Source organism: Osmerus mordax, chromosome 21, assembly GCF_038355195.1.
Source record: "Osmerus mordax isolate fOsmMor3 chromosome 21, fOsmMor3.pri, whole genome shotgun sequence".
NCBI classification, from domain to species: Eukaryota; Metazoa; Chordata; class Actinopteri; order Osmeriformes; family Osmeridae; genus Osmerus; species Osmerus mordax.
In genome coordinates, this window is record NC_090070.1 from 12,163,006 (window position 1) to 12,190,022 (window position 27,017).

At 46.2% G+C, this 27,017-nt stretch overlaps 3 protein-coding genes across 3 annotated transcripts in view; 1 reads left to right on the top strand and 2 right to left on the bottom strand.

The window, feature by feature from the left end:
• LOC136964959 (zinc finger matrin-type protein 4-like) overlaps positions 1-1,361 on the top strand; it is a 5,466-nt gene extending 4,105 nt beyond the window's left edge. Inside the window, exons 4-7 of the mRNA XM_067258938.1 lie at positions 1-79; positions 177-431; positions 813-909; positions 1,249-1,361. The exon at positions 1-79 is cut by the window's left edge and continues 81 nt beyond it. Of these exons, the coding sequence (XP_067115039.1) occupies positions 1-79; positions 177-431; positions 813-909; positions 1,249-1,306 (489 nt within the window). The 3' untranslated portion in view covers positions 1,307-1,361. The remainder of the gene's footprint in view (positions 80-176; positions 432-812; positions 910-1,248) is intronic.
• A 3,872-nt stretch (positions 1,362-5,233) lies between these two features.
• LOC136964894 (pancreatic secretory granule membrane major glycoprotein GP2-like) lies at positions 5,234-6,265 on the bottom strand. Its single transcript, XM_067258851.1, has 5 exons — positions 6,240-6,265; positions 5,901-6,146; positions 5,661-5,820; positions 5,393-5,468; positions 5,234-5,298 (listed from the first exon to the last, which is right to left on the bottom strand). The coding sequence occupies exons 1-5, from the start codon at positions 6,260-6,262 to the stop codon at positions 5,279-5,281; spliced, it is 525 nt and encodes a 174-aa protein (XP_067114952.1). The 5' UTR covers positions 6,263-6,265; the 3' UTR covers positions 5,234-5,278.
• A 13,075-nt stretch (positions 6,266-19,340) lies between these two features.
• On the bottom strand, positions 19,341-26,904 carry pi4k2a (phosphatidylinositol 4-kinase type 2 alpha). The gene is made up of 9 exons (XM_067258839.1): positions 26,483-26,904; positions 24,720-24,920; positions 23,546-23,677; positions 23,208-23,361; positions 23,047-23,102; positions 22,632-22,731; positions 22,290-22,423; positions 21,752-21,811; positions 19,341-20,552 (listed from the first exon to the last, which is right to left on the bottom strand). The coding sequence occupies exons 1-9, from the start codon at positions 26,813-26,815 to the stop codon at positions 20,391-20,393; spliced, it is 1,332 nt and encodes a 443-aa protein (XP_067114940.1). The 5' UTR covers positions 26,816-26,904; the 3' UTR covers positions 19,341-20,390.
• Positions 26,905-27,017: the final 113 nt, after the last annotated feature.

Sequence of the window (27,017 nt, forward strand, 5' to 3'; positions counted from 1 at the left end):
TCCCACTACCAGGGAAAGACCCACGCCAAGAGACTCCGCCTCCTGCTGGGGGCTCCTGGGGGGGGCCTTGGCCCTGCCGGTAACACACACACACACACTCTCTCCCTTAGGCAAGCACACACACACACACCCTCACACCGACTTCTCCCAACATTTCCTCGTCCTCTTCCTCACAGACTCCTCCCCCAGCCTATCAGATCCGCTCCCTGTCACAGCCCCGCCTCCGGCCTCAACGGTTTCCTGGCCCCTGACCAATGGCGAGGCGTCGTGCCGGCTGTGCTTCCTGTGTGGGGCGTGGTTCAACAACCCCCTGATGTCCCGGCAGCACTACGAGGGGAAGAGACACCGCAGGAACGCAGCCAGGGCCCGCCTCCTGGAGCAGCTGGCCGGCAGCATGGACGCCACCCAGAACACAGTTCAGGGGTCAGGGGGTAAGGGGGTCAGGGGTTAGGGGGTCAAGGGGTTAGGGGTTAGGGGGTCAAGGTGTTAGGGGGTCAAGGGGTTAGGGGGTTAGGGGGTCAGGGGTCAAGGGGTTAGGGGGTCAAGGGGTTAGGGGTCAGGGGGTTAGGGGGTCAGGGGTTAGGGGTCAGGGGGTTAGGGGGTCAGGGGTTAGGGGGTTAGGAGTCAAGGGGAAGGGGGTTGAGGGTAGTAGGTTAGGATTGATTTGGGATCTCAATAGGTTTGTGTGTGTGTGTGTGTGTGTGTGTGTGTGTGTGTGTGTGTGTGTGTGTGTGTGTGTGTGTGTGTGTGTGTGTGTGTGCGTGCGTGTGTGTGTGTGCGTGCGTGTGTGTGTGTGTGGGGGGGGGGGACAGGTCTCCGGGGCTCCTACACCTGCAGTGTGTGTGACGTGACTCTGAACTCCATAGAGCAATACCACGCACATCTACAGGGCTCAAAACACCTGAACAAGTTAGTCTCTCTCTCTCTCTGTCTCTCTCTGTCTCTCTCTGTCTCTATCTCTCTGTCTCTATCTCTCTCTTTCTGTCTCTCTCTCTGTCTCTCTCTGTCTCTCTCTGTGTCTCTCTGTGTCTCTCTCTATCTCTCTCTCTCTATCTGTCTCTATCTCTCTCTCACTCTCTCCTAATCAATTCAATTCATTTGAACTGGCTCTCCCTCTCCCTCTCACCCCCAGCCTCTCTCTCTCTCTCTCTCTCTCTCTCTCTCTCTCTCTCTCTCTCTCTCTCTCTCTCTCTCTCTCTCTCTCTCTCTCTCTGAGTGAGTAATCAGTAATGTGTCCTCTGTGCTCAGCCTGAAGCAGTACCAGAGGAGTGCAGATCCGGGTGTGTCAGTGAGTGCTGCCCTCTGATGGCCGGAGGACCTCTGACAGCACTACAGGAGGAGAAGAAGAAGAGGTGGAGGACTGGCTTTGTGACATTACCACATGCATTGTTAGACAAAACAATCCCTCAACAAACTTATGACTTTTTTGGATAATATGAAGGGGCAGAAAATGTGTGTGTTTAGTTACACTTTAACAGTTAAATGTCATACAGGTTCACATCCTACCTGATAGTAGGCACAGGAACAACAGCAGGCCCCTTGACATCATCATTACAGGACGCATCATGCAGGTCAGACAAAAAACCTTGAAGGAATATATAGAAAATATAGTTGTTTACATCACAGGCTATACAGGGAGTGTTTGAAACGGCAACATATGTTCCTCCCATGAGGGGTGTTGTGAGACATAAAACTCTGCTGGGACACAGGCCCCTATTCATATCCCTTTTTTTTTACTTCCAAGCGTGCTGCGCACAATGCACTATACTAGCTATATAAACTCCCCTTGTTTAACCCACTATACAACAGTTCAGGGACGCAAGTTTGATATCAGCTTTGGCAGACATCAATAGTTAACGCGAGGGCAGTCAGCACACACATTTATTTTGCCTTCATTTGAGCGCAAATACTGTTTTATTGAGCTTCATGTAATATTTTTTTTATGTTTTAGTCAAAATAAGATGATGGGTATGCCTATCATTTAGAAACTTTCTTTAGTTTTGTAATGTTTTCTTAGCCTACCTCAATTTTGACTTATTTGCCGAGTCTCACACCCGGACTTCTGTGTGCGTGTGTAACCGGTGTGAATCGGTGAAAGTAAAGGCCGATTTATACTTCTGCGTTTTTACGGAGACGGAGACAGGGAACGCCCTCTCCGTCAAGGAACGCCCTCTCCGTGCCCTCTCCGAAAATTGCTCATTCATAAAACGCTCACTGGTAGCGATCATTGTCAGTAACAACGCAAAATGCGATATAGCCCTGTGTGGAGAAGCTGCCCCGGTAAATTGTACTACTACGGTACAGTACTAGACTACTGCTGTGTTCGTCTTGGTAGCGATTGCGTTGGTTGAATTGGATTTAACGTTCCGTTGTACGGTTTAGGCTGAAATTAATTATTTTCATGAACAGATTGACAACGTTTAGGCTGTGGCAATGAAGTTCAGGTTAGTAGTTAGATAGACTTTTGATTTAAGTAAGGGGAGTGCCGAACATTTTCTGTCGCCGTTTGACTTCCTAAACAGCTGTGTACTGTAGCTAGATGTTTTTGTAGTGTGTCTCGCGTAAGCTACAGCGTTGCAGTGAGCTACACTGGTTTGAAACCACAGGTAATGGTAATTTCACCAACAAATCGTTTACTAATGTCAGAATAAATCCTACAACGAAAATGTATATGTGAGGAATGTTTATTTTAACGATTGAAAACAGATACATCATAGACCACTGTAGTATGTGTTGCCCGGGCAACACAGGCTAATGTCATGATGCTAATATGTCAGTGAAATAGTAGACTACTGTTTCCGAAAGTAGATGTACTTTCTTAATAATATCAGCTTATATTGTACATTACACATCACAATTGTGTGTCATATCACAAAGTAAAATGAGTAAATATTTATCACCCTGGCCTCTTTGCTTGTGGCGTTTCTGCAGCTGCCTTGCAGTAAAGCTATAGTTAGCCTAGCTATCCCCCAAGTTAACAGATGCGAAACGAATGTTCTGCCAAAGGTAGTCACGCGTGTTTTCGTGACATTATTGCAGACCGGTGTAAAAATTTACCTAATCTCTATGATTTAAACGTCATTTTAAGTTTTTCTCTTCTCATGATATTTTCAGGCATTTAGCCTACTCATATTGCATTCATTCATGAATAAACAACCCCTTTGAAGATTATTCTACGACGTTACCCGGCAGTAGAAGATGGAATCGCAATTCAAACGGTACCATCTGCTAACTGAAAATATGCCCCCCAAAACGTAAATAAGCTTGACATTTATTTAGTGGAAAATTGCTCATTCATAAAAAGCTCACTGGTAGCGATCATTGTCAGTAACAACGCAAAATGCGATATAGCCCTGTGTTGAGAAGCTGCCCCGGTAAATTGTACTACTACGGTACAGTACTAGACTACTGCTGTGTTCGTCTTGGTAGCGATTGCGTTGGTTGAATTGGATTTAACGTTCCGTTGTATGGTTTAGGCTGAAATTAATTATTTTCATGAACAGATTGACAACGTTTAGGCTGTGGCAATGAAGTTCAGGTTAGTAGTTAGATAGACTTTTGATTTAAGTAAGGGGAGTGCCGAACATTTTCTGTCGCCGTTTGACTTCCTAAACAGCTGTGTACTGTAGCTAGATGTTTTTGTAGTGTGTCTCACGTAAGCTACAGCGTTGCAGTGAGCTACACTGGTTTGAAACCACAGGTAATGGTAATTTCACCAACAAATAGTTTTCTAATGTCAGAATAAATCCTACAACGAAAATGTATATGTGAGGAATGTTTATTTTAACGATTGAAAACAGATAACGCTACATCATAGACCACTGTAGTATGTGTTGCCCGGGAAACACAGGCTAATGTCATGATGCTAATACTTCAGTGAAATAGTAGACTACTGTTTCCGAAAGTAGATGTACTTCCTTAATAATATCAGCTTATATTGTACATTACACATCACAATTGTGTGTCATATCACAAAGTAAAATGAGTAAATAGTTATCACCCTGGCCTCTTTTCTTGTGGCGTTTCTGCAGCTGCCTTGCAGTAAAGCTATAGTTAGCCTAGCTATCCCCCAAGTTAACAGATGTGAAACGAATGTTCTGGCAAAGGTAGTCACGCGTGTTTTCGTGACGTTAGTGACGCAGTGACGTTAGTAACGTCAGTGACTGTGGCTAGCAAATTAGCCACCGTTAGCTTCACTTTTCGCCACAAAAACTTAACTTACGCTTAAACCATGCAACGGAACGTAAATTCCAATAGAAGCAACTCAATCGCTACCAAGACGAAACTTTTGACACCTACGTTGTCTATGTAGGCCAAGTATTTACTGAGTTTTAGGGGGGCAAAAAAAAATAAACAAAAAGAATAATAATAATAATAATATATATGTGAGAGAACAAAGGTTGTGCTCTCGCCGAAGGCTTGAGCACACCCAATAATATATATGTGAGAGAACAAAGGTTGTGCCCTTGCCAAAGGCAAAGCACACCCAATAAGAACAAAACTAGAATGCTGATGATTTCAATGGCTAGTCATTTGGTAAGTAGTTCAAAATATCCATGGGCATGTACCTTTAATGCAACATTTAAAGATTATTCGGTTAGCACACTCATAACAGTATAAATTAATGGATAAGAGTCGTAGTAAGTTGAATAGTTTTTTAATGTAAATATGTATTCGGATATTTAATTAGACGACCAGTCATTAAACCTAGCATTAGTTGGACAATGTGCAGCTAAATTGCAGCTGGTAAGCATCATACTAAGCGTTCACAACTTTACATGTTTTTTAATGTTGGTGTATTCGCCATGCTAAACTAAACATGAGCTGGACACACTGGATAGATCTCAAATGTTGGCTGGGAAAGTTAAGCGCATAAATTAAAAAGATATGGATCTTTCACTCTAGAGTGTATTATTTACTGCCAGCTTTCATTTCGAATGAAAACCATTAACTATTGAGTGATTTCGCGGCAGTTCCCTGCCATTTAGCTGCACATTGTCCAACTAATGCTAGGCCCCAGTGATTAAGTATACTTATTACCCAGTGTTCCCACTATTCCCTATTGTAAAAATGACAAATTATAGAAGCAAACCTTCATAAACCGTAACCCACAATTGAATGCTTATAGTTAATAACTTGCAGGGTGTTCTGTCATAATTTCCATTTAATGGGTTACAAGTAAAAAAGTAAAAAAAAAAAAAATGACATGCAAGAGCCTAAGCTGGTTGCCATAGGGATGGTCATTAAGCCGTTCTGAGGAAGGTGTGACTTCATCAGCTCACTCCAGACTCTGGGCCCCTGGAGGTCAGAGGTCAGGGAACAACACAGTCTTACCAGGGAGACTGTAACTATGACAACATCATGACTTATTGTGGCTGTGGTTTATACTCACAGGTGATTGGTCCAATGGTGACGGGCTTGAGGGGTACAAGTTCGTCGACAGAGCGGACAGACCTTCCTGAACACATCTGTGGAGAGACACCAGAGAGTCAGAGAGACCAGCGAGTCAGAGAGACCAGGGAGTCAGAGAGAGTCAGAGAGACCAGAGAGTCAGAGAGACCAGGGAGTCAGAGAGACCAGGGAGTCAGAGAGACCAGGGAGATCAGAGTCAGAGAGACCAGAGAGTCAGAGAGACCAGTAAGGAGGGTGGGAGGACTCACAGGAGAGCAGGAGGAGTTCCTCTGGTCACACAGGTTGAGGCTGCAGTGCAGGTAGACGTCCCTGTAGTCCCCCTGGAACAGGAACAGCAGCGCAGAGAAGCGAGCCTGGAGGGACAAGCCACTCTCCTCCACGGTCACCTGGCGACGGTTGGCGGGACATCTGGAGGTATGATGAGTTTTAGACACAAACACACACACACTCACTAATACAAACGTATTTTAATATCCAGCCTCACATACTTGTCCTGGATGAGGAAGTATTTCAGGAGGTCATCAGGATCAGGGGAGTGGGTGGCGAAGCAGTCCTCCAGAACGACCACATAGGCCTCAGCGTCCGTCTCTTCAACAGACACGCCCACATGCAGGATGGAGCCCAGGGGCAGAGTGACCGGGCCTGCAGAGTAAGGAGCTGTGTAGTTGGCATCACTGAACAGAGACATGGAGGCCCTGGCCTGGGCACCCTCTTCTTTGATCGCACCTTCAAGTCTGTCAAGATATGGAACAAGTAAACAACAAAGTCAGAACCATTGAGTTGGAAAATAAGTGTGTCAATGTTTGAGTTTGTGAGGGTCCACCTACTCCAGGTATGGTTTTATGGCCATATCCAGGCTGGCCACTGTCTCCAGAGGGTAGTGGCAGGAGAAAGGGATTATCAGGGGTCGAACCAAGGTCTCACTGATGGTGTAGATAAACAGACTGTTGGAGTAGATGGCATAGCTGCTGTTAGTCTGGAGAGAGAAGGAGGAAGACAACGGGTGTTTAGAGACAGGCAGGCAGGAATACTGAAAAACTGACAAAGATGGACAGACTGGTAGAGTAACCGTGTCCTCACCGTCAGAGTGGTTCCACAGCTGCCCTCCCAGCGCTCCATCTGGAACCACACCGTCCCGTTAATCTCCTGGGAGGAGCAGCGGGGGTCGGCCAGGTGAGCAGAGGAGTTGTCCAGACGTTTGGCCGCTAGCTGAGACTTGAGGAGACCCACCTCCAGGTAGCTCCTCCCACACACCAGCTCTGGAGTGACTTCAGGATAGAGAGGAAATGATGAACAGAGAGAGAGAGTGTTGTGAAAGAAAGTTTATAAAATAGAGTTAATGAATAGACAACAAAGTAGAGGGGGCAACAAAAAAATTCAATTAATTAACATGAAAAATACCAGCTGTGGTGGTCGTGGGAGCAGCTGTGGTTGAAGCATGATGAAGAGCTTGTATGACCAGGAGCAACAACAGACCCTCTGACATCATCATCATGCGAGGCTTCATTCTACTCAGACAAAAAAAAATTAAAAACATTTACATTCACATGAGTGACACAAGCTCAGGTTAGTTAGTTTGCTTGCTATCAGCAAGGCACACTTTTGTCATCGCACTCACTTATCCTACAGTGTTTTCACTACTTGAAGGGTGTCAAAATGTGCATCTCGTTCCCAAAAACATAGCTATTATTTGCAGAAGGTTCTGTAGCTGTAATGTCAGTACCAGAAAGAGTCCAGCTGTTATTAGTTAAGTTTTGTAAGCAGGTCCCTGGTCCAGCCTTAAATAATACCTGCCTGCCTTAGTGAAACTTGAACTTGACTTAATATTAATGTATTATTATAATTATATATATACATTTATAAAACAATTGGGTTCTATCGACTTATTTAGCTGTTTCTGATTGGACGAGAGACGTTCCATGAGTTGAAATATCCCAGGACATCCCAACTCTGACTTTTCACAGCTAATAATAAATCACTCCGCGATGAAACATGGCTCCATAGTATTCAGAGGAAACCCGCACTCTCAAAAAGTCCACTAGAAAACTAGAACATAAGTGGCGTACCACTAAATTGGAGATTTTCCGCCTGGCCTGGAAGGACAGCCTAATGGAGTATAAGCAAGTCCTCATCAGGTCCAGATCAGAATACTTCTCTAAGTTGATTAGTAAGAACCAGCACAACACTAAGTTCCTATTTGATACCGTTGCAAAACTCACTAAGAAAAGTACACACGGTGTTAGTACAGATCTCTCTCCCAATGACTTCCTAGAATTCTTTGACCAAAAAATCTATGCAATAAGGGACAAACTACAGGCTAGCCCTGGAGGAATAGCCATGAGCACTGAATTTCCCTCTATACCCAGCATGCTGCATGTTGAGGCTCTAACTCACTTTAACCCTATTTCTATGGAAGGGTTCATAAAGCTGATAGATTTATCGAAACCCACCAGAACTTCTCCCTATTATTGGACCACCCATGATTAGTATTATTAATGAATCTATCGTAACCGGCCAAGTCCCTGACGATTTTAAACAAGCAATTATTAAGCCCCTTCTTAAAAAACCAAACCTGGATCCAGGTTGTCTTAGCAACTACAGGCCAATTTCAAATTTGCCATTTCTCTAAAAGCAGTGGTACAACAGCTCACTGAGCACCTCTCCTTAAATCAGCTTTATGAACCTCTCCAGTCTGGATTTTGTCATCACCACAGCACTGAAAATGCATTAGCCAAAGTAGTCAATGATCTACTATTAGCATTTGACGCAGATTTGATTGATTTGATTTCTGGTACTTCACTTCAGTGGTTTAGATCGTATCTATCTGACAGATCACAATTTGTCCACTATGATGGCTGCTCATCCAGGAGTTCCACTGTAAAATACGGAGTACCACAGGGTTCAGTTCTAGGCCCTCTGTTATTCTCGCTTCATATTCTGCCTTTAGGAAACATAATTAGAAGCTCTGGGGTAGATTTTCACTGTTATGGAGATGATACTCAGCTATATATGCCTATAAAGCCTGGAGAATTACCACACGCAATGGAAAAATGTGTTTCCGGGTTAAGAACTTGGATAACAGCAAATGTCCTTCTTCTCAATTCGGATAAAACAGAGATTCAAATTTTCGGTCCTAAAAAATACAGAAATAATGTATCCAATCTGACCTTAGACTTATATGGCGTCAAAGTCTCTCAAAGCCAGCTGGTAAAATTCTAGGAGTCACAATGGACCCAGACCTTTCGTTTGAGTACCATATTAAGCAAATTACCAGAACTGCATTTTTCCATCTACGTAACATAGACAATAGGAAAATTCCTCTCAAAGGATGATGCTGAAAAACGAATACATGCATTTGTTACATCCCGACTGGACTACTGCAATGTGTTGTTCCTTTATTGACTTCCTATCAAGCTGACAACATTGAAATGGAGTGAAACTACAAAAAAAAGAGAAAGTAGAAAAAGTGCTTAATTATAAAATATATTACATAACTGACATTATTAGCAAACATGATAGCGTATGCGACAGTAGTATCGTGCAGTTGCAGCGATTGCGTTTGACTATTTAAACATACAAAAAACAATCAAAGTTACAATAAGTCATTGTATTTCAGTTATATACATATTATGATCGTGTAAAACGTACAGTCATTGCTTTCTACAAGATTCACACGACAAAAAATGGCTCCATTTATGATTTAGCGAACACGGGGGGGCTAGGTTGGTTGAGGGGCAGTTCTATGGGCGTATGTGAAGCCCTCTGTGACATGCTTGCGTGTAAAAAGGGCTATACAAATAAATTTTGATTTGATTTTAACACTGTCTCACCATTTTGGTTTCAAAGCAACACTTTTTTTACCTTCATACTGCTGACATACTTTTGTCTGCTATGATATTGATAACTGTTATGCAATATACATCTTCATCATAATATTTGTCAATTTTTCTAACTTCAAACTTTTTTCTGTTTCTCAGTCTTTCATTCTTTAATACTTTTAACGCTTAAAAATGTATGAAAGTCAATAAGATACTCTTTTCATCATTTTTTTCCTCCATTTTCAACAGTAAGAGAATATCGCAATGCATAACAATGACAGATGTACTTTTAACACTTTTGTCACCATTTTGTTTTTAAAGCACATACCTCTTTTAAACATTTTGTAAAACCTTCTTCACTATTCAAGCCATCAAAACAATCATTTCAACTGCTTTCAGCAAACACACACATTTTCTTCAGGAAATGTACCTTTCTAGTTTTAATCAATAACTTTGTGTTTAAATGTTAATTGGCTATAATTAACTATAAAATTAATTAACTATAAAATTGTTTTATAAAAGCTCTAGCCTCTTGTCTCCGGCCGAACACCAGGGAATATCCCTACCCCACTCGCACTATATTGCTTAAATATATTAACATTTACATTTAGCAGACGCTCTTATCCAGAGCGACTTGCAGTAAGTACAGGGACATTCCCCCGAGGCAAGTAGGGTGAAGTGCCTTGCCCAAGGACACAACGTCAGTTGGCATGACCGGGAATTGAACTGGCGACCTTCGGATTACTAGCCCGACTCCCTCACCGCTCAGCCACCTGACTATATGACAGCATAGGGGAGTATTTGTGGTTTTGTTTTAAATTTTAGAATACAGATAAACCAGAAACAACACAAAATATATAGAAAATTTTCCAAATGTTATATCCAATGAACATTTGTAATTTTTTATTACATTTATCAGTGTTGCCAATGAAGTAAAACAAATGCAAATATATATAATAACAATGAAGTGCCCAGGTAGATGTTAGTACTTACATGCACTAGAAGGTAGATCTGATCACACTGCTCTCTCCTCCTCAGTCAAAGTGAAGATGCTGATGATGCCTAAAATGGGCCTTTTTATTCTGTTCTGCACCTGCCTGCTGTCAGCACATGTAGGCGTGTTCTCTGTCAGGTGGGAAGTGATGAACAAACACCTGTTGCTCTCAGGGTTATTCAGATAGAGAATGTGGACCTGAATTCCAGGGGTAGGGAGAGTGTGGCGAGGTGAGAGAGAGGAGGAGGTGTCCAGAACCAGATAGTACAAAGAGAAAACACACAGTCCCAATGCCCTGGATGGTCCAGTAGAAGAATACATTTATTTTTGTGCAGCAAAAATCCTACTTCCTTGTTCATTTAATACAAAACCATTATTTTGGGGCTAGAACCTGAACCTGTTTGTGTCTCCTTGAACCAAGCCCCTGATCACGCTACAGGTTATCTTTCACAAAATATCTTGGAATTTAAAGACAAGGCACATAGCGTACATACAGGGGCACCGTATAGAGGGACAAGGCACAGAGTGCCTTTTTTTTTTTCATGGGGCCCAAAATTCCTGGTGGCGCCCCTGTATACATAGCATGACTGGTATTCCCTTGAGGCATGGGACATTCAGAATGTTTCTTAAATGTTAAACAATTTGCATATTCACATACTTTTATCTTTTGTAGAGACACTCACACAGTAGGAATGTGAGTTGTGTATTCACTTCTGCACAAGAACCTGCTCGGCTACAGTTTTTTGGAATGGACAGCACAGCACATATTGCTGCTCAGGTTCTTCACATGTTGCACATTGCATCATATCTGCTTCATACCTGACAGTAAGTAAGTAAGTAAGACTTTATTTATATAGCACATTTCATACAAGAATTGTAGCTCAAGGTGCTTTACATAAAATCAATAAAAACAATAATACAAGTGATAAACAATTCAAATAAAAATCCCAATAAGATCTCTGTTCAAGAGAGAAAACAACTTTAAAAGTAGGAAAACCCTTTTGAGATAAAATTACTTAAATGCTTCGGTAAAAAGGTAGGTTTTAAGCTGTCTTTTAAAAATGTCTAGAATGTTTGCTTCCCTAATATTTATGGGTAATTTGTTCCATAGTTTTGGGGCGTAATTGACAAAGGCCGAATCACCAATCTTCTTATGACTGCTTCTGGTGACCTCTAATAGGCCTGCATTTGATGATCGCAGTGTTCTAGCTGGTGTGTAGTTTATAAAGGAGTTAGCAATGTAGCTAGGTCCTTGTCCGTGTAGAGCTTTGTATGTGAGGAAAAGGACCTTAAAGTCAATTCTGAAGGTAACAGGGAGCCAGTGTAAAGTAGCTAGGACAGGACTAATGTGTTCTCTCCTTTTAGTTTTGGTTAATAATCTAGCTGCAGAATTTTGAATGAGCTGTAGTCTTTCTTTTTTTTCACGCTTGAAAAATCAAAGCAGTTTAACCGAAAACACAAAACAATGCCAGCAGAATTCCATGTCAGCACGCTCTTCTGAGCTTGCCAAACAGCCACTGCAGCACGCACACAGAAGTCCAGAATTGAGGTAGGCTAAGAAAACATTACAAAACCCTGCACACCTCGAGGACCCTGAGGCGAGCGAGGAAGATTGTGGCCGACTCCTCCCACCCTGGACACTCCCTGTTTCAGTCACTCCCCTCCGGCAGAAGGCTGCGGTCCATCAGGACCAATACCTCACGCCACAAAAACAGTTTCTTCCCTTCCGCTGTTGGCCTCTTCAACAAGGCCAAGGGACCACATTGACTCTAATGACTTCTTGCTTAAAACACACTGCTTTTTGCACTGCATTACAATAATGGTATCTTGTACATTTGTATTTTTTGTAATATTTGTATATTTGTATTTTTATATTGTAATTTACGACAACTTATATTTTATTTTATTGTATATTTAATTATATTCTAATCCCACTTAGTACTGCTAGTTTATGTACCCTTAGTATAGATAGTCCACATATTTAAATTTTAGGTATATGTTTATTGTATGCACCTTCCTGCCAAAGCAAATTCCTTGTCTGTGCAAACTTTCATGGCGAATAAATCTGATTCTGATTATGTTTGACTTTTGATTTGAATTGGGTTAGGCTTCAAGCTGTGGTCCAATTCTGTCTTCCAGCTAATACCTACCACCTCTAGGCCTCTTCAGGCCTCTGTTTTCAAAACAAAATATAGGCGGAAATCGAAAGTTTCACTTTCCTTGTGTTCAAGGACATAACTTCAGAGTGTCACCTTTCAAAAGAGACCATTTACATGCATGTACTCCAAATGGTTAAAGAACAGCTTTCAATTTACTTTGGGTATGCTGTTTAGGCATTTTCAGGCAAATTTAACAGGATTCCTAAAAGGTTAAAAAGCCAGAAGCTTTCTACTGGGGTGGCAGGTTAGACCCAGGAATTTGATCAGGGTGGACAAAATAACTACTTATCTACAGAAAAAGACAACGAAAATAAGTTTTACATTTAATCTTTTTCAAGTTTTACATTCTAAAATATACAAAAATCCACTCACACATGGGATTAACTTGTATTTATTTGTATTCCTGAAAATAGTTGCTGGGTGACAGGTAGCCTACTGTAACTTAGCTATTAGTGATGGTTGATTAGCACTCGCAAATCGGCCAGTTTTCACCCAATTTTTTTTTTTACCACTCTATGCAATTACAGACACTTTAGCAACATATTATTTGTTATTTTCAAAGCCGGACACAACAGTTTGAGTGCAAAATTACATATCGACGTTAACGTTCTTTTTCGTGCATGTCCTGGCTGAAGTGAAAGTCGTGTTCGAGTGTTTATTGGTTACAGTGTCCAATCCAGGGGCGTAGCCATGTGGTGGCCTGGGGGGGCCACGGCCACCATTGGTCAGAGAATGGCCACCCTGCCGGCCCCCCCAACCTCACAAAAAAACCCTCCTTAAACCCTCCTGAACAGAAACTTTTTTTACAAAGTCGTCTTATATTGTCATTTGTCACATGCTACAAGCCCCATATTCGCAACATGTTGGGCCACGCCCCCATCAACAGCGCAAGATGCAAACCAAAGTACCTGCATTCTGACAGCGCTTCAATGGAGACTAGCAGCTAACCACTGGATACCGTTAGAAAACTGCTGCTCTGAGTGATGCAGTGTGTGAGTTTTAAAATAGTAGTTTTTTTTACTCACACACTGTGCTTACAGACTCATCCGTACCCCTGACAGAGCCTGCGTTTGCAGCCCAGGGCCATCTGCAAAGTGAACACCTCACTACTCAAATTCCTACTGTGTGAGTGTCTCTCAAAACCAGAGGAATATGCAAATACGTTTCGTGGCATTGTCTGTGATAATCAAGTTCAAGTGTCAAGTTCTCTCGCCTTGAGGGAATACCAGTTACGCTTTGTACTCTGGGCCTCATGTTAACTTTTAGTTTTACTTTAATACAATATTGACAACAGATGTTAAGAAACTTATCTTTACTCAAAATATCGCCTCTGTTTTCAATTTGAAGCTGTAAATCAAACACTAGATCTAGGTGGCTATGTAGCTTGAAGCTTTTCACCAGAGTTTACTAGAGGTCATGGGAGCACAGGGCAATTCAGCAACACAATGCACGCAACTAATGCTAACAGTACTTAGCATTTTCTGCTGTTGTACATTAAAACGTTTTCAGACATCTTGAGTTACACGTGCAAACCACCAGGGTGGCCCTGAAGTGCAAATCACATCCACTAACATGCATCCCCCAAATGAAACACTCCCCCCCAAATACGAGTCAACTCCCCCCAATTAGGATGACTTGCTCACCTCCCCCCAATACAAGGACACGCTCCCCCAAATGGGAAACGACATTACATTACCTCAAAAACACATTACATTAAATCAAAACGGAAAGGGTAGGTACAACACTTCGTCGCTGAATGGATGCAGTAACTAACAAGAAATTGATCGACAGAAGTACAAAATGCAATAGCCTGACAGAGTTACGTGCACCAGGAGATTTGTTTGGCTATGAAGCATGTAGCAAATAGTAGGCTACTTATGCAAAAGTATATATTGCGTGTTAAACGTAGAAATCGATATCCAAACAATTATCCTGGACCACGTAACTCTGTCATTGTGGCATTTCGTTCTTCTGTTGTGGACTATTGTTTTTTTCTTCTGAAAAGTCCTGCTTCCTTCAACTGTGTTTTTAGCGTGCGCATAGGCTACTTATTTTAATGTTGTGAAACGTTAACAGCATATCTAAGATTATTTCATAGGAATGTCCCTGATTAAAATAAAGAGTAGTGCAAGTCATGACTCTGAATTGTTAACTCAAATGTTTCTTATTTTCTTCCAACCAAAACGATCAACTTCATGGTAATGACAGATTTACGTGGACCAGGATGTTTCGCTATCGATTTTGACGTTTAACATGCAATTTATACTTTTGCATAAGTAGCCTACTACTTGCTACATGCTTCGATAGCCAAACAAACGTCCTGGTGCACGTAACTCTGTCAGGCTATTGCATTTTGTACTTCTGTCGATCAATTTCTTGTTAGTTACTGCATCCATTCAGCAACGAAGTGTAGTACTACCAACCCTTTACGTTTTGAGTTAATGTAATGTCGTTTCCCATTTGGGGGAACGTGTTCTTGTATTGGGGGGAGGTGAGCAAGTCATCCTAATTGGGGGGAGTTGACTCATATTTGGGAGGGAGTGTTTCATTTGGGGGATGCACTCATGTTAGTGGGTGTGATTTGCACTTCAGGGCCACCGTACATTCGCTTTAGCATGACGATAACATTGTCCACAACACCCACACAGGTCGTTAGGAAATACCTACGGTGAAGTGGGAAAGCACTGTTCATTTGATACACGTGCAGATCTGATCAAACTGTCTGCGGGTAGGAGAGTGCAACGCTGCCATCTACTGTTAATAAAGAGAACTGCAAGGACTTTTTTACATTTATGCATTTAGCAGACGCTTTTATCCAAAGCGACTTCCAAGAGAGAGCTTTACAAAAGAGCATAAGTCACTTATCATAACAACGAAATAGCCCCAAACATTGCGAGCAGCCAAAACATGAAACATACATGGTGTAAAACCAAATAAGTGCCAAAGGGAAGAACCATAAGAGCATGCAGTTAAACAAGTTACAATTGAACAACATGAAACTCCCCACAAGAGTGCAAGAGTGTACCTGTAGAAAGAAAACAATCAACAGTAAAATATTTCACAGCGAGTACAAGAATTTGAAACCGTTACAACTAACCAACAAGAGCAACAAGTCTCTCAATACGAGTCATTGTGATCCTGGAGGAAACTAACATCAGGTCCAGCCAAGCATTCCTAAGTGCCGTTGTACTCCCGGAACAAGTGCGTCTTGAGCCTTTTCTTGAAGGTGGGGAGACAGTCAGTGTCCCTGATGGAGGTGGGGAGTTGATTCCACCATTTTTATGCTGTACATCAGGGGTGTTCAATCCCGTTCCTCAGGGTCCGCTGTCCTGCATGTTCTAGATGTTTCCCTGCTCCAGGGTTCTTATCAAGCTCAGCAGACACCCTTTATTGTTTATTTTATAATTTAATTGTAAAATGACATTTTCAAGTCTAGGGAATGAAGTTACACATTTTGTAATTGTATCTGAGCGATTGAGAAAAACTGTCATTCAGTTTAAACACTATAATGAACAAGATAAAACAATGCAACACTCCTTATCGCAAGTTTAATAAGTGTTTTTTGTTGCTTCATCAACGAGTCCAGTATCAAAAGTATTTATAGTCAAAGTATTTAGACTTAAACACAATGACATCAGGGATTAGTTATTAACTTTACAAACTGAGGTTGAGTTCTGCACAGAATTAATCTGATGATGGATGGATGACAGTAAAAAGAGTCGCACCGACACGGCTGTGGCAGGGCTAATACAAAAATAATACTTAATTTATTAGGTAAAGGTATCGCTACACGACGGTGGGTCACAATGACCTGAAGGTAGCACAAGGGTTAAGGAACTATTCCTATCTAGTTCACTTCGACATGTCTATTATTAGGGTGTTTAGTCAAGGTGTCCCCATCTTCCTATCAGGAAAACGGCCAGAAGTTTCCTCTGTGGATTAGGAACATGTCCATTAAGTCGTTAGCTATAAATGCACCTGTGTCTTCTTACTGGACGCGGCTGTTTGTTTGGCTAACGCCCAGCCCACACTCACGCGGGTTAGACGTTGATTACACAGTTGTGACTTCACGCAAAAATCTGTAGCTCCACTGCGGAATGCTGTTGTCATGGAGAGGGTGGGATGGAAGACAGTTTTCCCCGGCGTGTCTGCGTGCTCCCATTGTTTCAGTGGTGAGAGCCAGGGGCTTTGACGTCATTACAGGATTATACCTTTTACAGTGCGTGATGTGACTCACTGACGGACGGAGCAGCCGCGTTCTTTAATTGGTTAGAAGTGGGTCGGCTTGGACGTATGGGAGAGCAGTAGAATGTCCCCGAGTCCTGCTATTGGACGACGGTGACTGAAGAGCAACGTGGGACGGCATGCTTTGGTCCGCAGCATGGAAGTTTTTGAGTTTCTGCTGTTTTAAACGTCCCATTGCTGAGCTACCTACAAGGTTTCCGTGATACACACAGTGACCTCCGTGGCGGGCATTTTACGGAGATACAATGCGCTGAAAAGTAAGTTATCTCCTTGTCTTTTAAAGATATGAACGCCTTGATGCCTGTTGCCACGCGTTGTCATATGGACAATTATTACCATGATGAGCTAACGTCACTATAAAAGTGCGTCTGCCCCTTGATAATGTATTTGGTCTGCGGTGATATTTTCCCGTGAAGTAGCTACGGAAGTAAACCTCCTAAAGGAATGTTCCGCAGAACTTTAGGTTCTACACGCTGCTCTAACCATCATTCTACCAATATCTCAATGTTTCTGCACCGCTACACTGCGACGTGTAGTGCGGCAAATCTTTGTAAATTAGTGGAACCTCTGCTTTGACTTGACAACCCAAATATCACCTTCCTCACCTTCCTTCTCCACTACATCATCATCATCTTATGATCGTTAGTGCTGTCTCACCAGTGTCTTATGTTAAACGTTTATTTATGTTCATGCCGAAGGTTATGTGTAATTCATATATGTTCATACTCTCAATGACCATGTGACTTTAGGTCTATTAGCGCACCAGTGTGGGTGTAGGTCTACCTGTGTTCCCAACCTACTTGAAAACTTTCCTCTACTTGAGTAGAGAAGGGGTGGGATGAGTCAGGTGGCTGAGCGGTTAGGGAATCGGGCTAGTAATCTGAAGGTTGCTGGGTCGATTCCCGGCCGTGCAAAATGACGTTGTGTTCTTGGGCAAGGCACTTCACCCTACTTGATAAGTGTCTGCTAAATGACTAAATGTAAATGTACTTCCCCATCGTCCTCCTTGCGTATAAGCAGGCTTAATGTGTTAGGTGTGTCTCTGACCCCTACGGTGTGTAGACATTCAGCCGAAGAACAGGTTGCACTTGCCAATCAAACAGTGTAACCAGGTAACGGTTGCCAAGGAAGAGATCTGGGAGGTTAAACTGCACCAGCTGTTGTTTCTTCCTCACGCCCTAATCTTTCATTTTGTTTGTCCAGATACAGGTTCCACTCTGTCTCAGAAACCCCTCCCTCTTTCCTTCTTTCCTCACCCCGTCCTCCATCCTCCTCTCCCCTCCATCTGCCTCTCCCCTCCATCCTCCTCTCTCCCCTCCATCCTCCTCTCTCTTCTCCCCTCCTTCCTCCTCTGTCCTCTATCTGCCTCTCTCCCCTCCATCCTCCTCTCTCCTCCATCTGCCTCTCTCCCCTCCATCCTCCTCTCTCCTCTCCCCTCCATCTGCCTCTCTCCCCTCCATCCTCCTCTTTCCTCTCCCCTCCATCTGCCTCTCTCCCCTCCATCCTCCTCTCTCCTCTCCCCTCCATCTGCCTCTCTCCCCTCCATCCTCCTCTCTCTCCCCTCCATCTGCCTCTATCCCCTCCATCCTCCTCTCTCTCCCCTCCATCCTCCTCTCTCTCCCCTCCATCCTCCCCCCCCCCCTTCTCTCTCCTCCAGTTGCCGTCAGCCCCTGAGCCATGGAGGGCGATGCACCCCCGTCGGGTGAGGATGGTCAGTCCCTGCTCTGGCGCCAAAGCAGGAAGACGGGCTGTTCCAACATCTTTGCGGGGGTGAACCTGCGGCAGCTGCGGAGGCTGTTCCACGTGGCGGGGGACAGGGATGCGGAGCACAGGGCTCGGCTGGTGTGGGGGCGAGGACAGGGAGGCAGGGGGGGAGGAGAGGAGGCGGAGGAGGCGGAGGAGGAGAGGAAGGAGGAGGAGGAGGAGGAAGGAGGCGTGCTAGCCCAGGCCCTGGTGGGGATGAGAGCCAGAGCGAGGACCAGGATGGGCCGGAGGGCAGAGGGACTCCGAGAACCTCGCTGGCTCAGAGCCTTCGGACAACTGAGGTGAGGGGAGGTGAGGGAGGGAGGAGACTTGAAGAGAGACTAAAGATGAAGGGGTCTAAAAAACACTCTGTCTCATCCTGTCTTCCCCACACTCTTCCTCCACCTCACCTCCTCTCTCAGGATCAGAGAAGGCTCTCTGGTGCCCCCTGGAGGCGAGGAGGGGGACGACCCCACCCCAGACCAGTCAGCTGACGCGGAGGGACCATTGGTTGAGACGGAGAGGACCTGTGAGAGACCACCCTGCTCACCCGGTGGGTTTACCACCTGGAGGTCAGGGGTCAACCGACAGGAAGTAAAGAAGGATCCGGAACGCTACCTCCATCGCATCCTCCACTGACCTCACAACCCCTTCTCCACCAATCAGTGCGGGGCATTGTTATTCAAGAGTGGTTGTTTGCGGGAGGACAAGCGGACCAATCAACCAATCAAGATACCTTTCGACTCATGTTCTGGCAGTGACTTAGATGGGCTGTTGAGTCAAAGCCAGCGTTGCTATGGAGACGCTGTCAATCAAAAGCTGTGACATCATGAAGACCCTATCCACATAGTAAGTCTGAGCAAGACAACCACAGTTCTATCTCACTGTGTGTGTGTGTGTGTGTGACACACTAAAGTCACGCCGAGAAGCTGCAAGGTCTAAGACAATGTCCTTCACCCCCAATTAAAAACCTGACAAGGGTTTTGTATTAATAATTATGTTGTTGTAATGTTTCATTAAATACATACAAATGATTCAGTGTCTCGTCCCCACATGATTCAGAGCAGCCTTGCAGACACAGCAGGACATGTTGATGTTTGGGTTAAAAAAAAGATTAAATCCTGTACAAAAAAAATTATATATATATATATTTGGGGAAAGAAATGATCAAAATGGACTACACCAAGACACAGATTCAGGGTGGGTGGGGGAGATGGGTAGAAGCACTTTGCCTCTCCCCCCCACACACACACACACCATCATCCATATGGACTATTCCAATCCTCCTGCACATGCTCAGTTGTCCTACAGTTAGGTTTGCACTCATATCATACAGGGACCTGCACCCCCCACACACACACCTCTCCATTTCCTGTTCTTGTGTACCAATATGGAATATTTCCTGTTGTCTGATGTTTGAAGTATCTGTGTCTGTCTGCTGGCATCGCTACCTGCAGTTTCACCTCCTAACAGCAGGGGGCAGGAGAGACCAGAGAGTCCATTGAGTTTGTTCATACGTGAGAAGCCAGGAGGAATGTCACACCTCCACGCTTCAAAGAACGAGTGAGAGGCTTTCACCCGTGTGTGTGTGTGTTCACCAATGTCCAGTAGTTAGTTGAAGACTTCGTAGCCTGTCGGAAAGTCTGACATCTTCATCCTCCTCCTCCTCCTCTTCACAAGGCACAGACACAAACAGAAGGAGAGATCTGTCCTCTCCTCCCACCCTCCTCTCTGTCTGAAGGGAGTGGAGGGAGGACTTCCTGGTCTCTCTCTCTGTGTCTCTCTCTGTGCCTCTCTCTCTCTGTGTCTCTCTCTCTCTGTGTCTCTCTCTCTCTCTCTGTGTCTCTCTCTCTCTCTGTGTCTCTCTCTCTCTCACTCTCTCTCTCTCTGCCTCTCTCTCTCTTCCTCTGTCTCTCTTCCTCTGTCTCTCTGTCTCTTTCTCTCTGTCTCTCTCACATACACATCCCTCTGGCAGTCTCCTCCCTCCTCCTCCTAGTCCCTCCTCCCTGTGCCCCCCCTCTACCACCAGGTGAAGAAGGGCTTCCTGCTCTGGAAGCTCTGTGTGTAGGACTCGGAGCTAGCTCTCTGGGGCGCCCGGGCTGTCTCCACGGTGACCGAGGGCATCTGGACCAGCTGCAGGGGGGACTTGCCCTCCTTCATGGCCTGGCTCAGGTTAAGGATCTGGGAGCGGGGGGGGGGGGGGGGAGGAGAGGAGGATGGGATGGAGGGTGAAGGGATGAGGGAGGAGGAGAGGAGGAGAGGAGGAGGAAAGGAGGATGGGATGGGGGGTGAAGGGATGAGGGAGGAGGAGAGGAGGAGAGGAGGAGGAAAGGAGGATGGGATGGGGGGTGAAGGGATGAGGGAGGAGGAGAGGAGGAGAGGAGGAGGAAAGGAGGATGGGATGGGGGGTGAAGGGATGAGGGAGGAGGAGAGGAGGAGAGGAGGAGGAAAGGAGGATGGGATGGGGGGTGAAGGGATGAGGGAGGAGGAGAGGAGGAGGAAAGGAGGATGGGATGGGGGGTGAAGGGATGAGGGAGGAGGAGAGGAGGAGAGGAGGAGGAAAGGAGGATGGGATGGGGGGTGAAGGGATGAGGGAGGAGGAGAGGAGGAGAGGAGGAGGAAAGGAGGATGGGATGGGGGGTGAAGGGATGAGGGAGGAGGAGAGGAGGAGGAAAGGAGGATGGGATGGGGGGTGAAGGGATGAGGGAGGAGGAGAGGAGGAGAGGAGGAGGAAAGGAGGATGGGATGGGGGGTGAAGGGATGAGGGAGGAGGAGAGGAGGAGGAAAGGAGGATGGGATGGGGGGTGAAGGGATGAGGGAGGAGGAGAGGAGGAGGAAAGGAGGATGGGATGGGGGGTGAAGGGATGAGGGAGGAGGAGAGGAGGAGGAAAGGAGGATGGGATGGGGGGTGAAGGGATGAGGGAGGAGGAGAGGAGGAGGAAAGGAGGATGGGATGGGGGGTGAAGGGATGAGGGAGGAGGAGAGGAGGAGGAAAGGAGGATGGGATGGGGGGTGAAGGGATGAGGGAGGAGGAGAGGAGGAGAGGAGGAGGAAAGGAGGATGGGATGGGGGGTGAAGGGATGAGGGAGGAGGAGAGGAGGAGGAAAGGAGGATGGGATGGGGGGTGAAGGGATGAGGGAGGAGGAGAGGAGGAGGAAAGAAGGATGGGATGGGGGGTGAAGGGATGAGGGAGGAGGAGAGGAGGAGAGGAGGAGGAAAGGAGGATGGGATGGGGGGTGAAGGGATGAGGGAGGAGGAGAGGAGGAGGAAAGAAGGATGGGATGGGGGGTGAAGGGAGGAGGTAAATGGGGAACATGGAAGGTCAGTTTGTATAGGTGTGTACATCACCTGACGGAAGCAAGGTTACCACGGCAACTCACCTGTCCTCTCATGACCGCCACCTGTTTGTGGAACTGACCTCTGTCAAAGCCTGGGTCTTTCTGTCTCACACACACACACACACACACACCACACACATTAGTAGGACTTTAACTGAACATAAAAGTTATACTTTCTTCTCACTTTTGTACTCCTCCCTTTTCCTTATCTCTTTCTCTCTCTTATATGTGTAGTATATCTCCCTCTCTCCTTCTCCATTCCTCCCCCTACCTTAAACAGCTCATAGAGGTCTTCCTCTCCCCTACCTTAAACAGCTCATAGAGGTCTTCCTCTCCCTACCTTAAACAGCTCATAGAGGTCTTCCTCTCCCTACCTTAAACAGCTCATAGAGGTCTTCCTCTCCCTACCTTAAACAGCTCGTAGAGGTCTTCCTCTCCCTACCTTAAACAGCTCATAGAGGTCTTCCTCTCCCCTACCTTAAACAGCTCATAGAGGTCTTCCTCTCCCTACCTTAAACAGCTCATAGAGGTCTTCCTCTCCCTACCTTAAACAGCTCGTAGAGGTCTTCCTCTCCCCTACCTTAAACAGCTCGTAGAGGTCTTCCTCCAGGTCTTTGATGAAGTTGGGGTCGGACAGTTTTGGCAGCACCAGCTCCTTGATCTCCTGGGAGAAGGGCACCTTGGCCTGGGCCAGCCAAGCCCAGTAAAACGGGTCTGGAATGGTCAAAGGGTGGACGAGTCTTAGTAAAGCTGGCTCTGATTGGCCAGATAGAGATTCTGTTTTTGTGGGTTTGAGATAAGCTGTAAATGCTGTGCAGGTGTGTCTCTAGATGATTATAATGAAAAAGATATAATAGTACTAAAAAGATGGGTGTGGTGTGCATTGCAGTGTGTAGGTGTGTGTGTGTGTGTTTGTGTTTACAGGCCCTCCAGGAGTCCGGGTGTTTGAGGGGGAAGGCCAGGCCGTTGTCTATGGCTGCCAGCCTGATGATGGGGTCCTTCACCACCACCCAGTCTGTGTCCTGGAGGGAGGGAGGGAGGGAGGGAGGGAGGGAGGGAGGGAGGGAGGGAGGGAGGGAGGGAGGGAGGGAGGGAGGGAGGGAGGGAGGGAGGGAGGGAGGGAGGGAGGGAGGGAGGGAGGGAGGGAGGGAGGGAGGGAGGGAGGGAGGGAGGGAGGGAAAGGGGGAGGGAAAAGGGGAGGGAAAGGGGGAGGGAAAGGGGGGGAGGGAAAAAAAGTAAGAAGGAGAGCAGTGAAACAGGAACGAGGGATGTAAACAGAGAGGTACCGGGGCTGTGTGTGTGCGTGTCCGTCTGTGAACGTGTATGTGTGACCTCACCCTATTCCCCTCCATGGGGCAGTCATACTTCAGAAGCCAGTTGTCGTTCCCCCGGTCTGTGAACAGAGATCCCAGTCACACCCTGAACACCCAACCAGAGACACCAGACCCCTCTGACCCAGCCCTTTCATAAGCCCACGAGCGTCGCCGCGGTTACCGACCGGTGTTCCTGATGATATAGTCGAGGACGACCAGGCGCTCGAACTGCAGCTGCAGCTGCCGATTGGTGTTCTCCGGAAGAGGCTCCGCTTCAAACCGCCGCAGCCAGAAATCTGCGTCTTTGTAGCCCTCAACGAAGAGCTGGAACGAGCCCACCTGGTTGGAGGGAATGCCTGTTAGATATGTTAAGATAGGCTAGGCTAGGCTACCTTGGGAATACCTTTCAGATATGCTAGGCTAGGCTACCTTGGGGATACATGTCAGATATGCTAGGCAAGGCTACGCTTTGCTACCTTGGGGATACATGTCAGATATGCTAGGCTAGGCTAGGCTAGATTACCTTGGGAGGCAGGCCGATCCTGTGAAAGCGTTGTCCCACTTTAGGCACCTTCTCCAGGGCCAGTTTCTTGCCCCGGGACTTGACTCTGTCTATGGCGCTGTAGTTAAACGTCTCGCTGGCCAGGTGCACCACCTGGAGAGAGACGGAGGCAGGGTGGGGAGTGAGGGGATGAGAGAGGCAGGGTGGAGAGTGAGGGGGTGAGAGAGGCAGGGTGGAGAATGAGGGGGTGAGAGAGGCAGGGTGGAGAGTGAGGGGGTGAGAGAGGCAGGGTGGAGAGTGAGGGGGTGAGAGAGGCAGGGTGGAGAGTGAGGGGGTGAGAGAGGCAGGGTGGAGAGCGAGGGGATGAGAGAGGCAGGGTGGAGAGTGAGGGGATGAGAGAGGCAGGGTGGAGAGTGAGGGGATGAGAGAGGCAGAGTGGAGAGTGAGGGGATGAGAGAGGCAGGGTGGAGAGTGAGGGGGTGAGAGAGGCAGGGTGGAGAGTGAGGGGATGAGAGAGGCAGGGTGGAGAGTGAGGGGGTGAGAGAGGCAGGGTGGAGAGTGAGGGGGTGAGAGAGGCAGTGTTTAAAAAAGGTTTGTGTGTGTGTGTTAGAGAGAGAGAGAGCGTGTGTGTGTGTGTGTGGGTGTTAGAGACAGAATGTGTGTATATGTTTGTGTCTGTGTGTGTGTCAGAGAGTGTGAGTGTGTGTTAAGGAACAGTGTGTGTGTGTTAAGGCCGAATTATACTACTCCGTTTTCACGGAGACGGACACAGGGAACGCCCTCTCCGATGTGGAACGCCCTCTCCGAGCCCCTCAGAGAGCTCTACGTGCACCTTCTGATTTTCCTAACTATCCGTCCACTAGTCCGTAATTTTACGGATACCCCTTGGCTGTGATTGGTCCGCAATTGGTTCCACACACAAAGACGTCATGTTCTCAAACGTTGCCTCACCTACTTTTCTGGCGGTGAATTGTTTTCAGCACCCACAGCCTTCGGAGTACTATAAACTCAACAAATTGTCTGTCTGTCCGTAACGGAGTCGGAGTAGTATATTTCGACCTTTAGAGAGAGACAGAGTGTGTGTGTTAGAGACAGCATGTATGTGTGTTAGAGAGAGAGAGAGAGAGAGAGAGAGAGAGAGAGAGAGAGAGAGAGAGAGAGAGAGAGAGAGAGAGAGAGAGAGTGTGTGTCCTACCCTGGTCCTGGGGACGATGTTGAGCTCCAGCCTCTGGTCCACCAGGCTGGCCCCGGCCTCAGACAGGTAGCCCTGGTTCAGCACCAGGCAGTCCCGGCCAAAGAAGCAGGGGCAGCACAGCTTCTGGAGCCACTTGGTCCACTTGGGGTTCAGCTGGCCGTACGGCTCCTCGTTCTTCGGCTTGAACACCCCGATGATCTTCTGAAGAGCACACACACGCATAGCGACAAATACACATTACATTAAGTCAAATAAACATTGCATTTAGTCATTTAGCAGACGCTCTTATCCAGAGTGATTTACAGTAAGTACATGGATTTTCCCCCCGAGGCAAGTAGGGTGAAGTGCCTTTCCCAAGGACACAACATCATTTTGAACGGCCAGGAATCGAACCAGCAACCTTCTGATTAATAGCCCGATTCCCTAACCGCTCAGCCATCTGACTCCCCCCAAATACACGTTGGTAGGATATACGCTACTACAAGTATGAGAGATCGTGCGTGTGAAGGATTACAGTATTACAGGCTATACCAACCTCTAAGATTATACTGCCTGGGTTTACTGGAAACTTGAGTGTGTGTCATAGGAATTTCTTTCAGGAAGTGAGACTGAGTTTCTGACACCGTAACAAAACATGCAGCATCCAAAGTCCAGCCACACTTCCTGATAGTGACAACCTGCCACACATCAAAGCTGAATGTGTCACAATCTAGTTGTTTACGCTCTGCTCTATGTACCTTTATCCCATTAAAATAATATAATGATCTGGTTCAGCCTACAAATCAATTGAATACAAAAGGCCCAAGACAAAACGACTGACACTATCCTTACTGTCAGGACAGCTTCGGAGCTGGATGTCTTTAATGCATAGGATGCACTTCAGTACATCCACGTAGCCCTAGAGGTCAAACCTAATCAAACGTTATTTGTATAGCGATGTTCACGAGCAATGTAACAGAGGGCTTCACGTGTGTCCACAGATCAGCGTCTGTAACCCTCCTCAAACCTCGAGAGTGGAATAACTCCCCCAAGACTGGAAGCAACCTTGGGAGGCGCGAGGGATGCCCTCTTTTAGAACCTGCTTGCTCGTTTTTACAGTCATCATGACAGACACTAAACCAAGAACAAAGCGAACTTGTGACTGCTCATCTCGCTGTGATCGTGGGCGCTTTGGGAAGCGCGTGACAAGCCCTACACCACCGATTATCACTGGTGACCTACCGACCGACCGTCAGCCTGGCTGTGCTGAAAGATGACGCTACCGGTGACTTCTGAAATATTGGATTGCCCCCGAACTTTGCGCAAGCTAGATCAGTGCCAACGCTTTTAACCACGAGCTGGCTCTATCGCCAGCCAGTCGGATAGCTAAGTGCATCAGATAGGAAATATTAGCACAAAACTCGAAGTTTAAAAGTATAAGAATTCAGACAGACAGACAATTATCTCAATGGACTAGCAAAGTGCAGAGTACAGTACTAGCAAGTTATATAGCTGCAGAAGTAACACCAGTAATGGGGTCGTGTTACGGTTGTAACTGTGAGGTCAGTAAGCTTGCTAGCTACACACAGACACACGGTACAGTGGCAGTTCGAACACACACACACACAAGCGCCAGTTAATGCTACCCTCCTCTACCGTGCACCACATTTCACAGACTGATTTGTAGTATGTTGGTCATTAATGGAGCCTGCTGCAGCAATCTAACGATTTACTAACTTACAATGAAGCTACGACTAACGAAGAGTTCGTAGTTTTTCTCTTACCCCTAGTGAATCTTTGACAAAGTAACTTCCGCTAGACCCCTGGTAAATCCTCTCAGGATAGATCCCCTCCTCTATCGCTCGCTCGGTTTTACGGATTATTTCTCTAAACTCGGGATCCTCCAGGAACTCGTTCCTATGCGCTTCTCGCGGTGAGCCGCCCCGGTCCAACAGCGGTTGTCGCTCCCGACTGCATCCTGGGCTTCCAGCTGGGATGCGTACCACTGAGCCCGGGGTACTACCAAATCCGACCCGAGGACTAGTGGGCTCTGTGGGGCAGTAGCTGAAATCGTTGGAGTCCCGGACTGGAGAGACGAGTGGGCTAGTCTCGTCCATAGTAAGGGGGAGCGGAGGGTAGAGGAGATGGAAAAGGAGGGGAAAACAACGTTTATTTTCTCCCAGGAGCGTGTCAATGCGCTGACAATCTACGGTGCCTCTGTCAATAATAACAAATCAGCTGACTGTCAGTTTCCGGGAGTGAAGAGGTGGGCCCACGTGTTAATCCCCTGGTGCCTGGACCAATCAGAGCTAAGCATTG